The sequence below is a fragment of the Hyperoodon ampullatus genome (genome assembly GCF_949752795.1).
Source record: "Hyperoodon ampullatus genome assembly, chromosome: 4".
Lineage (NCBI taxonomy): Eukaryota > Metazoa > Chordata > Mammalia > Artiodactyla > Ziphiidae > Hyperoodon > Hyperoodon ampullatus.
The window spans coordinates 10,191,382-10,204,215 of record NC_136917.1 but is presented as its reverse complement, the minus strand read 5'-3'; the positions used below and the strand labels follow the sequence as shown (position 1 = coordinate 10,204,215).

Sequence of the window (12,834 nt, the reverse complement as noted above, 5' to 3'; positions counted from 1 at the left end):
TCCAAGACTGAACCAGGAAGAAACAGATAATATGAACAGACCAATCACAAGTAATGAAATTGAAACTGTGATTAAAAATCTTCCAACAAACAAAAGTCGAGGACCTGATGGCTTCACAGGTGAATTCTATCAAACATTTAGAGAAGAGCTAACACCCAACCTTCTCAAACTCTTCCAAAAATTGCAGAGGAAGGAACACTCCCAAACTCATCCCATGAAGCCACCATCACCCTGATACCAAAACCAGATAAAGATACTACAAAAAAAAAAATACAGACCAATATCACTGATGAATATAGACGAAAAATCCTCAACAAAATAATAGCAAACACTGGCTGCTCACGGTCCTGCCCGTGCTCTCCGCGCCTCGTCGCCATGCCTCGCAAAATTGAGGAAATCAAGGACTTTCTCCTCACAGCCAGACGAAAGGATGCCAAATCGGTCAAGATCAAGAAAAATAAGGATAATGTGAAGTTTAAAGTTCGATGTAGCAGGTACCTTTACACCTTGGTCATCACAGACAAAGAGAAGGCAGAGAAGCTGAAGCAGTCCCTGCCCCCATGTTTGGCAGTGAAGGAGCTGAAATGAATCACGCCCACTGATTTGAACTGTATTAAAATTTTTAAAATTCTCAAAAAAAAATAGCAAACAGAATCCAACAACACATTAAAGGATCATACACCATGATTAAGTGGGATTTATCCCAGGGATGCAAGGATTCTTCAATATACACAAATCAATCAACGTGATACACCAAATTAACAAATTGAAGAATAAAAACCTTATGATCATCTCAGTAGATGGAGAAAAAGCTATTGACAAAATTCAACACCCATTTATGATAAAAATTCTCCAGAAAGTGGGCATAGAGGGAACCTACCTCAACATAATAAAGGCCATATATGACAAACCCACAGCAAACATCATTCTCAATGGTGAAAAAGTGAAAGCATTTCCTCTAAGATGAGGAACAAGACAAGGATGTCCACTCTCACCGCTATTATTCAACATAGTTTTGGAAGTCCTAGCCTCGGCAATCAGAAAAGAAAAAGAAATAAAAGGAATACAAATTGGCAAAGAAGAAGTGAAACTCTCACTGTTTGCAGATGACATGATACTATACATAGAGAATCCTAAAGATGCCACCAGAAAACTATTAGAGCTAATCAATGAATTTGGTGAAGTTGCAGGGTACAAAATTAATGCACAGAAATCTCTTGCATTCCTATACACTAATGATGAAAAATCTGAAAGAGAAATTAAGGAAACACTCCCATTTACCATTGCAACAAAAAGAATAAAACACCTAGGAATAAACCTACTGAGGGAGAAGAAAGACCTGTATGCAGAAAACTATAAGACACTGATGAAAGAAACTGAAGATGATACAAACAGATCAAGAGATATACCATGTTCTTGGATTGGAAGAATTGATATTGTGAAAATGACTATACTACCCAAAGCAATCTACAGATTCAATGCAATCCCTATCAAATTACCAATGGCATTTTTTACAGAACTAGAATAAAAAATCTTAAAATTTGTATGGAGAGGGAAGAGATATGGGAACATATGTATATGTATAACTGATTCACTTTGTTATAAAGCAGAAACTAACACACCATTGTAAAGCAATTATATTCCAATAAAGATGTAAAAAAAAAAAAAAATTGTATGGAGACACAAAAGACCCCGAATAGCCAAAGCAGTCTTGAGGGAAAAAAAACGGAGCTGGAGCAATCAGATTCCCTGACTTCACACTATACTACAAAGCTACAGTAATCAAGACAATATGGTCTGGCACAAAAACAGAAATGTAGATCAATGGAACAAGATAGAAAGCCCAGAGGTAAACCCACGCACCTATGGTCAACTAATCTATGACAAAGGAGGCAAGGATATACAATGGAGAAAAGACAGTCTCTTCAATAAGTGGTGCTGGGAAAACTGTAAAGGAATGAAATTAGAACACTCCCTAACACCATACACAAAAATAAACTCAAAATGGATTAGAGACCTAAATGTAAGACCGGACACTATAAAACTCTTTGAGGAAAGAAGAAGAACACTTCTTTGACATAAATCACAGCAAGATCTTTTTTGATCCACCTCCTAGAGTAATGGAAATAAAAACAAAAATAAACAAATGGGACCTAATGAAACTTAAAAGCTTTTGCACAGCAAAGGAAACCATAAACAAGACGAAAAGACAACCCTCAGAATGGGAGAAAATATTTGCAAATGAATAAACTGACAAAGGATTAACCTCCCAAATATATAAACAGCTCATGCAGCTCAATATTAAAAGAACAAACAATGCAATCCAAAAATGGGCAAAAGACTTAAATAGACGTTTCTCCAAAGAAGACATACAGATGGCCAGGAAGCACATGAATATCTGCTCAACATCACTAATTATTAGAGAAATGCAAATCAAAACTACAATGAGGTACCACCTCACACCAGTTAGAATGGGCATTATCAGAAAATCTACAAACAGCAAATGCTGGAGAGGGTGTGGAGAAAAGGGAAGCCTCTTGCACTGTTGGTGGGAATATAAACTGATACAGCCACTATGGAGAACAGTACGAAGGTTCCTTAAAAAACTAAAAATAGAATTACCATAAGATCCAGCAATCCCACTACTGGGCATATACCCAGAGAAAACCATAATTCAAAAAGACACATGCACCCCAATGTTCATTGCAGCACTATTTACAATAGCCAGGTCATGGAAGCAACCTAAATGCCCATCGACAGATGGATGGATAAAGAAGATGTGGTACATATATACAATGGAATATTACTCAGCCATGAAAAGGAATGAAATTCGGTCATTTGTTGAGACGTGGATGGATCTAGAGACTGTCATACAGAGTGAAGTAAGTCAGAAAGAGAAAAACAAATATCATATATTAACGCATATATGTGGAACCTAGAAAAATGGTACAGATGAACCGGTTTGCAGGGAAGAAATTGAGACACAGGAGTAGAGAATAAACATATGGACACCAAAGGGGGAAAGCGGCGGGGGGTGGTGGGATGAATTGGGAGATTGGGATTGACATGTATACACTGATGTGTATAAAATGGATGACTAATAAGAAACTGCTGTATAAAAAAATAGAAAACACGTATTTATTAAAACAAGAAAAATAGCTGACATAATTTTTCATCAGCTACCCTGAAAAAAAAAAAAGGCAAATTTTTGTGTAAATGAAAATATCTAATGAAGGAAAATAGTAAAACATGATGGAGAAGAACTGATTTTTTAAAGGAATCTCAATGTAGGGGTATAAATATGGAATGCTTTTATGTTTTTCAATGATTAACTCCTAATTTCCTAAAGTCCATTTTCTTGATGGCAAGTGGTTTCTTACTGTCATTTTGTCCCAATTTTATAACTCTTCATCCAAGTTCAGTTATTAGAATGATCTTATTCTAATATTGAAGAATCAGTCTTTGTAGCATAGGCTACCTACTTCTTCATGAAACCCATTCACTGTTTCCTAGGGCATGTGGGTAGAATAAATATTTACTTATTTATTCCCTTGCAGTTAGGTGTGAATGAATGTGACATTTCTGGCTAATGGAACTGATGCATTCCACTTATAGGATAAGCCTTTTAAAAACACCCATGCAGAATCCTTCACACCAGTAATATCAATGTTCATGGTGATCTAGGTTGCCATGTGGTATAGATGCCAAAGCCTCTGCCAGCCTTGTTTCCTGAACAATAGTTGGAGCACCCTCTACAGTCCCTAACCCAGGCTGATAGGAGTTTATGAAAGAGAGAAGAAAGTCTGTCAAGTTGAGACAATGAGATTTTAGTGTTTGTTATGGAAAGTAGTGTTATCTTCATTAAAACTTCAATCTTACACTTGATTCAAAGCAGTTTTTCTTCACCCTTAGAACTCTTGAGCAGCAGCTCAGTGACTTGGGTGAGAGGAAGGGAAGGTATGGGTTGAAGAATTTCAGAAACCTCTTTCCTGTGTGACTTCTAGACTCTTACAAGGTTAGGTTACATATTTTTAGCCGTTTCCCATACAACAGGAAAATTTTACTTGGTGCAAAATACAATTCTACTACATCAGCAAAAGTCTGGAAAAGAAATCCATGAGATAAATTCTGAGAGGGATGTAATTATGGCCTCTAAATTTTATCATCTAAATTCCCATAAATGTTTTCTGGAGAAAATAAAATCTCCAGGTTCATCAGGTAATTAGTGAATGAATATTTTAAACCATAAATCCTGCGTTGAGTGAAATGTGATTACCCTTATTTTTTACCCTGAAAAATGGCTTTAGTAGTGTTTTGAACAGGGCCTGCTAGTGATACCCACATTAGGATCATTGCCTTCTTGTAGTAGTTGCTATTTATTAGAGTATCACGGAAATCACTGCAATGTATCGTTGTGATCTGCCAAAGTGAGTTCCTTTCAACCTGTTCCTGTCTGCCAGCAGAAGACAGGGAGGGTACACTAGGGATAAAGGATGCAGGTTAGAATAATAAACAAGATTGTGATATCTGTTTTGATAAACATACAGAGTATATGAAACCTGAAGGAGCTGGCAATTTATTCCCTAATACCAAATTAAACCCACCAGAAATGCTGAGACCTTTTAAATCTTTTATTATAAAAACATGTCCCTGAAGATTAAAAACTGGAAACAAAATTAAAGATGAGCTCATTCATCCAGATTTGAGGATAAGCAAATGAACATTACCTTTTTTTCTTTTAAAGTTTACACACATGCATAGCTACAGCAGACACATGCATGTGTGCACACACACATGCAAAACACACACACACACACACACATACACACTACTATAATGGGCAACCTACAGATCAGGAAACTTTCCAACAATCTATAATATGATTCTATCATTTGGCAAAGTCATAAATTATGAATGTCACAGAAAGTTCTATACCTTTCTTCTTTATATCCAATTTAGCAACATACTGTTGTTTCTTCCTTCTTGAATACCTCTGAGTTTATTCCTTTTCCTTCATTCCCACAACCCCCAATCCCTGAGCTACTTCATGCCCAAATTACTTCAACATACTTCTGATTTCAGACTTTCTTGGCTTCAATCTATTCAGTCCCACTAGCAAAGATATCTTTCTAAAATAACCAATTTCATTAAGACATACCTCTTTTCCAAGCCCTATAATTAATGGCTTCTTTGGAGAAATCACTTGGGAAATTGCACTGCTTTTTTATGTCATGTTTAAATCTATGATGCTGTTTTACAGGCTTGATGGAGAAATGCCTTTAAGATAAGACTGCATGACAAAGGAACTTCAATGAGCATAGTCAAGATGGTAAGGTACATAGAACACAGAGTTAATTAGCAAGGCAAATAAAACCAAAGAGCAGACAAACAGGCTATGGCTTTGCATCAAGTATTAGAGTACTGAAAAGATGTTTTCTGCAGGGACTAGTAGTTTGAAATAAATGTCTCTAGAAATACCTTAAATGCAACATGTTCAAAATTAAACTCAATATATCGTTCCCCCAAAAGTATACTTCCTTCCATGTTCTTTATCTTAATGAATGGCACAACCAGACTCTGTGTTGACCAAGATGGAAACTTGGCAGGCCTAGCCACATCCTGTGGTTTCTATTTACTTGAGATTTCAGGCATCTGCCTCTTTCGCTCCATCCCTAAGCCATCCAGATCACCTCTCAATTTCCCCACAATGGTGATCTCTAATTTAGTTTCCTGCTTTCCAGTCTCCCATTTTTCCAGTGATTTGCCACACTACTTCCAAAGCCATATTCCTGCAGTATAAACCTACTTAAAACCTTCAATGGACTATGATCTGTAGGATAATTCAAAATTAATTACTAATCAAATTGTGATGATTACCAATCATCATATCACCATCAACTTTTCTCTAAGTAACCCCAGTCTTCTTACTTCTTATTCAATCTCCCCCTTAACTTGAACTCTTTATCTAAACTGGTGGTTCACTGAGTGATTTACCTCCTTTGTTTACACTGTTTTCTCTTCCTAGAATGTCATTCTCCTCTTGTTGAACTAATTTATATGGACCCATTGTTCAGTCCACAACATTTGCTGATCTACCATGTAGACCCATGTCTCTTGGGCTATACGTAGTACACAGCATTATAACAACATAACACTCCACTTCACTTTCTGTGTATTTTATTCTTCATCTCTAGTTTTTATGAGTATTATGACCACTTATATGGCTTTGATATATAATAGGTTATCTTCACATCTTCATTCAGTGAATGAACAAATGGATGGATAGGTATATGAATGGATGGATGGACATGTGGATGTATGGATAGTTCTTTCCTAATCTAAAATTTCATTATTTCAAGAGCTCTTAGTGCAGTTCAGTTTTAAGTTGTGATCATATTGGATCATGGGACTGAGTAGAAGGACTCAACGTGTCAAGTCTGGTAGAAGAGAAGGACAAAAATCACAGGATCTTTCCTTTCCAGAAATAGAAATCATCATGGTAAGAAGAGGTTAGAAAGGCACATATTAGGTGTCTTCTCTTTTTTACCTTGAAAATTGAGTACCTATGTGACCTAATATGAGAACAGTCCCAGAATGTCTCACACCATCAGTGTGACCGACATCAAGAAAAGGACAATCTTTCATTATTAAAAACAAACAAACAAACAAACCACTCGTTTGAAAGGCTTTGGTTCCAAAATCTCATCAGGTTCACATGGAAATGTTTTATCAGAGAATTCAGGACAAAATTTCCTTCAAAGAGCTTAAAACCCAGTAGGAGGGAAATATTTAAATAATTATGTAAAACATATTTAATTTTTCCTGTAGTTAGAATTAGAGAGGAGAATTTCAGAGTATTAAGAGAACATGAGAGGGCAAGGCACTTTTAAGTATAATCGGCATGTTCGGAGAGGTATGATTGAAGCTGGGACATGGAAAATGAGAAAAAGGCTAACTAGGTTGCAGTGAAGGCGCTGTGGGTGGGTTGGGGGGGGTACATTGAAGAGGAAATGATGCATGGCTTCACTAACTCAAGAAATTTCATGGCACCAATTCCATGATCATTGCCCATGATTGGCAGTAAATGTCATCAGATTAAAAAAGACTCCTTGGCTGTTATTGGATTTTGGTTATAACAAATGATAATAGTCTGAATTCAAGTGGAATTTAGAGAGTGTCCTGTAATTTGGAGATTTTATTATAATTTATCTTCATATAATGAGATTTTGACCCATATTAAATCACTGTCACCTCTGCCATCCAGTCAATGTTAATTAATGGAAAGGCTGTGATTTTCAAATCAAGTAATATTCAGAGTTAAATTGACTCTACTACTCTGTTTGATAAACAGCAGTCTGGCCAAGATGGACTATTGAGAGATTATCTTCTCTAGAACAATTATGAAATTGGCCCAGCTTAAGTACACTAATTTAAGTAGATAGAGTATGTTTGGTTTATTGAAATGAATCTTTTCAGAAGCAGAAAAAACACCCTTGAGAATGTTGTTAAGACAATATAACAAGTTAGATTAATATAGATTTGACCAGCAAATGATTCTTCACTTACTGGCCTTTGGATTTCAATAATACTTAGCCAGAGGCTGTTTTTCAAGTACTGTCACTTGGGCTTTTTATAATGAAAGGCAGAAAGGAAGCTTTAATGAGCTCTATCCAAATTCATAACATTCAGGCTCCAAACCCAGAAAACAAAACCAGCCACCTGTAAATGTTTGACCTATTGTTCAGAAGGGAATTCTTTGAAGAGAGGTAGAGATTTGCAGAATATAGATGTGAAGGTGAGAAAATACCAAAAGACAAAACGTTCCTACTTAAAAATTTAACAAAGCCAGCCTGATTCTACCCTTTCAGGTAAAGTCATTCAGGAATATATTCCCAGAGTGATCTAGAAAAATAGCTTGCATTAAAAATTGTGTTCAGTGTGTTAATCTGTTATTCCCAAAGTTATAGTAAATGTGTTAAATTTTTTTTTTCTGATAACCCCAAATTTTGGAGTATTTGGGGAGTATCTTTAGAAAGAGTAAATCAGGCTATATCTCAAAGGATCTCAATTCTGCATCTACCATTTGTTCAGTGGTCACTGATAGGTGTTAGCAAAGGGGAGGAAAGGTCTTATGATAATACAAAATAAAATGTTCCATTTATGAAGTACTTAATATGAGCACCTGGCTAGAAATTTTATCATGGCCAGTCTACAAGGGAGGTGTTCCTATTTTACAAGTAAGGAAAGTGAAGCTCTGAGAAGTAAGAATTTGTACACTGTCATGTGACTAGTAAGTAGGAAAGCTGGGATTCAAACTCAGAATTTTCCTATTCCAAAGAATAAGAGATACTCTGACATGATCTTAATCCATTTTTACCAAATGTGAATCCTACCTATACTGATTTAAATTCACATCTGCCTGAATTATATCATTTAGAAAAAAGGTTTTTAATAGCTGTTGAGATTTTAGAACATAAAGTAATTCAGTGTTACCTGAGAAACAAATACATTTTTCCCCATGTGTCTTTTGGTTTTTAATTTGTTTATAGTAGGGGTTTTGTTTCTTTGCTTGTTTTACGTGCATAACAGTCTGCTCTCACCTGTGCCTGGTATCTCCAAATCCAAAGTTCCTCTGATACAGCATTTTAAAGTCTTCCAAAGGGTGTGGGGAGAAGATAGTGGTCTGACTGCAGTTCTCAATCTGCTGTCCCTAGTTTCTGTCTCATCTGTTCACCATCTTCTGGAAGTAAACATTCCTGAGACTTTTTGTGTTTTGAACTAAGAAATCTGGTTGCTTCTGAGCTCCGCATTTTAGCTTTCTGCTAAGTAATGAAGTACTCAAACATTGCTCTCGTTTCCAAAACTTTACTTTTGTCATTTATCCTTTACTTTCCATGTATATGTGTGCCCTTTGGACCTTTTTTTGTTTTTGTTTTGCAAAAGTAGTGGGATAAATGTATTCTATATGCCTTGCTTCCAAAGTGAGATCAATACATCTTTTAAAATTGAAATATATATACAAAAAAGTACGCACATCCTAAGTATACAGCTCAATGAATGATCGCAATTTAAGCACTCCTGTCTGCCTTCCAGAGAAGCTCTACCTCCATAACCACAGTATCATTTACATCCTAGAAAATATTTATGGACAACAGTATAACAGAGTAATTAGGATAATATTATTTGAATATATTCTGAAGTCCAAAGGGTCAAAAACTGATTCTAACATTTCCTAGTTTTGTGAACTTTTTAACCTTTCCAAACATAAATCTAATTACACTACTCTCTTGCCTAAAAACTTTAATGTAGGAATGCCAGATTTAGCACATAAAGATAGAGAGCACTCAGTTAAATCTGAATTTCAGGTGAACAATGAATACTTTTTCAGTATAAGCACATCCCATGCAGTATTTGGGACATACTTATACTAAAAAGAAAGTATTTACTGATTATCTGAAATTCAAATTTAACTGCTATCCTGCATTATCGGGCAACCCTACTTTAATTACGTTTTCCCTAACACACCGTGAATAATAAATAAACTCTTTGCTGTGTCCTATGTGCTTTGAAAAAGCATAACTCTGCTGGCTGCTATCTCTATCACTGCATTTCATACCATTGTCTCCAACTCATACGATGTTCCAGCCACACTGGTTTTATGTCAATTCTTCAAACACACCTTTTTTTTCTTGTCTCAAAGACTATGCTCATTATTTCCCTGACTTTTTCAGCTCTCACCTTAGATGGCATGTCTTCAGAGAGGCCTTCCTGCCTACCTATCTGGATAGATTCCCTACTCCACTTGCCCCAAAATCACAACTTGTAATTATACATTTCTTCATACCTTGTTTTCAGCATCTCTCTTAATTCTGAAAGCTACTTGAGGGCAAGGACCTTGCCTGGTTCCTTCAGCAATACTTACTAATCACTTAGTGGTGCTTTTGGCACAAAAAATCTAATAAATAAACACTTTAAATTTCTTTAAAAATAAGTATACCAATTTGTCTCAAATAATAGTATCTACCTCAAAAGGACTACTGTGCGCATTAAATAAAATAATGCTCACAGAGTATACAGCTACATACTTGACACAGCCTAAGTCATCAATAACTGATAGTTATTCTTTTTACTTCTATTGATAATACTCTTATGAAATGATCCTATTCTAGTGGAGTGCAGTCTTGTGATAATATTCTTTTAGGAAACCAACAAATAAACAAAGGAAGTCATCTCTGAAGGGCCTTTTGAATATCCATTAATACTAAAACCAAGCCCCTTACACATGTTTTCATAACACACCCTCTTTATACATAATGACAGCCCTAGATTTTGTGGTTAATACATTCTGTAAATACATTAACCGTTTTATTCTTAATTTAATAGACCATCTACCTTTACCTTTAGGACCAGGTATCCGATTCTTGCCCATTAGTCTTCTTCCTTTCCCTCCTACCCCTTCATCCCTCTCTCTCTCATCGTTCCTCCTTACTTCTTATATTCCTCATACGTAATGTTTATTAACCTCATAAACATCAAAAATACTTCCATTTATTAATTTATTTTTGAAGCTCCTATTTTCTCTCCCCTTTCTATTTCTCCTAAATTTTGCCTTGACAATTATTCTCCCAGATCACAATCAACTTCAGAAGACATTGAAATCTTTCACCAGTAAACAAACAAAACAAAAAGTGAAAAGAGTATTAAAAAGAGCAGATACAGTCTGGCCATCTTGAATGATTTTTCTTTGCCATTGGCACAATTAGTAGAGCATTAATGGGACATTTTAAATTGCTGAAAATTTATATTCCAATTTGTGATTATTAAGCACACAGAATGCAAAGACTCAGATCTTTTCATCAAGAGTTTCATTCAATCTTCTTTGAGTTATTCACTGAGCAATCAGAGCATGTAAAGTACTATGCTAAGGCCCAAGGTGGGGCACATGTTTCTCCTTTTAGTGAGGGACACAAATAAAAATCAATGAGATAAACCTCTTAAGTATGTTAAAAATATATACAGGAAGTGTTATGAATATTTGGAATAGGAAAAAAATCAATTATATAGGAGAATCAATAAGGTTTGGTGGAAATAATGGCTTTTGAGGTAGGTTATAAAGGATGACTAATAAATGAACATGAGGAATAAAGAGAATATAAATATTCTTACCAACTACATGCAAAACATATTTTGTTGTTTAGGCATTTTGAATTTTTTTTTATTTATTGGCTATAGGCCAGTCTCATAGAGAACATTTAATTAGACTTTTGAATTAGCTCTAAGTTATACTACAGTAACAAATGATTTCAAAATCTTAGTAGCTGCAATTACAGAAATTGATTTCTCACTCTTATGACATATACTTTGCAGAGTGGCTGTAACTTTGCCCCACATCTTACTTATTCTGGGACCAAGATTTAAAGTATATTCCTTACTAAGGGAATGGTTAGGTGTACAGGGAAAAGGAAATTGTTAGGGCTGAGGAACGGCTCATAAAGCAGCTGCTCAGAAGTGGTATGTGTCATCTCCACTCACATTCACTGGCCAGAGCAAGTCACATGGTAAAGACTAATGCTAATGGGGCTCCCAAGAAGGGCAATATGTACTTGTCAAAAACTCCCCTGTGTATAAGCCATATATTATAGGAAATACTAACATGTTAAATATTAATTAGATGTTCAAGTTTGCTAAACATGTAGGTTATACTAACACTGATTACAATTTATTTACACATCTTTATTGCCTTTGCCTAGGTGCTCTAAGAAACTTAATATAACATTCTTTTCAAATACCTGGATTTTGTAAATTTTTTTTTTTTTTTTTTTTTCTGTACACGGGCCTCTCACTGTTGTGGCCTCTCCTGTTACGGAGCACAGGCTCCGGACGCGCAGGCTCAGTGGCCGTGGCTCACGGGCCCAGCTGCTCCATGGCATGTGGGATCTTCCCGGACCGGGGCACGAACCCGTGTCCCCTGCATCAGCAGGTGGACTCTCAACCACTGGGCCACCAGGGAAGCTCATTGTAAATATTCTTTTGACAGAACATTTTAAAAAACTCATGTTCTAAACTTGTAGAAGCCCAATAGCACATCTCCAATCTTAAGTGTCAAGAGCAACAGTGAGGAAGTAATGGGGGAAAATGGCTATAAGATTGGCTGGTGAAATGGGTACCTGGGGAGAAAGGGATTTCACAGCTAAGGAGTAGTGGACAACACACTGTAATATTACCAGTAGGAGGAGAAACAGTCCCTCCATTAGGTTGACAGTCACATTCAGTTGAATATTTGCACACAGTGGTTTTAAAATCATTCTTTCAAATGTCAGCCAATTGACTTGTAGTTGATTATGAGAAAATTAGCTAATTAATAGAAATTTCAGTTTTAAATTCTATGCACAACTTGTGATATCATGGAGAATCATACCCTTTATATGGTTTATCTTTACATTTAATTTGTTTTTGTGACACATAAAGCAAGCAACTCTCAACCTGGAGGGTGATGTTCTATGGCACTTTTTTGTCATAGTTGATGACCTTTTGAGAATTCACCTGGAATTTCTACTGTCTATAGACAATTCTAAATATTCAACAAAAGGGTAACTCATCATACTTACACTGCATATAAATCAAAACCCAAAATAAAAGTGTCTTTAACACAGCTTCATGTTGATAGCATAGTCCATGAATCAGTTTAAGAGTTAAGGAAAATAGCCAAGGAAGAAGGAAAGAAGACCATATCTGTGAAAATAGAAAGATCTGCAAGTCACTGAATACAACAGGGCTAGATAAAGTTAAATTAAGAGGAAATTCATAAATCACATGAACCATAAATTCTGTTGC

At 35.8% G+C, this 12,834-nt stretch overlaps 1 protein-coding gene across 1 annotated transcript; it reads left to right on the top strand.

The window, feature by feature from the left end:
- Positions 1-356: 356 nt before the first annotated feature.
- On the top strand, positions 357-596 carry LOC307052396 (large ribosomal subunit protein eL38-like). Its single transcript, XM_079703298.1, has one exon. It carries the CDS (start codon positions 376-378, stop codon positions 586-588), a length of 213 nt encoding a protein of 70 aa, XP_079559424.1. The 5' UTR covers positions 357-375; the 3' UTR covers positions 589-596.
- The last annotated feature ends 12,238 nt before the right edge of the window (positions 597-12,834 follow it).

Excerpts from the sequence above, each read along its gene's own strand:
- LOC307052396 (XM_079703298.1), top strand. The coding sequence starts at position 376 with ATGCCTCGCAAAATTGAGGAAATCAAGGACTTTCTCCTCACAGCCAGA.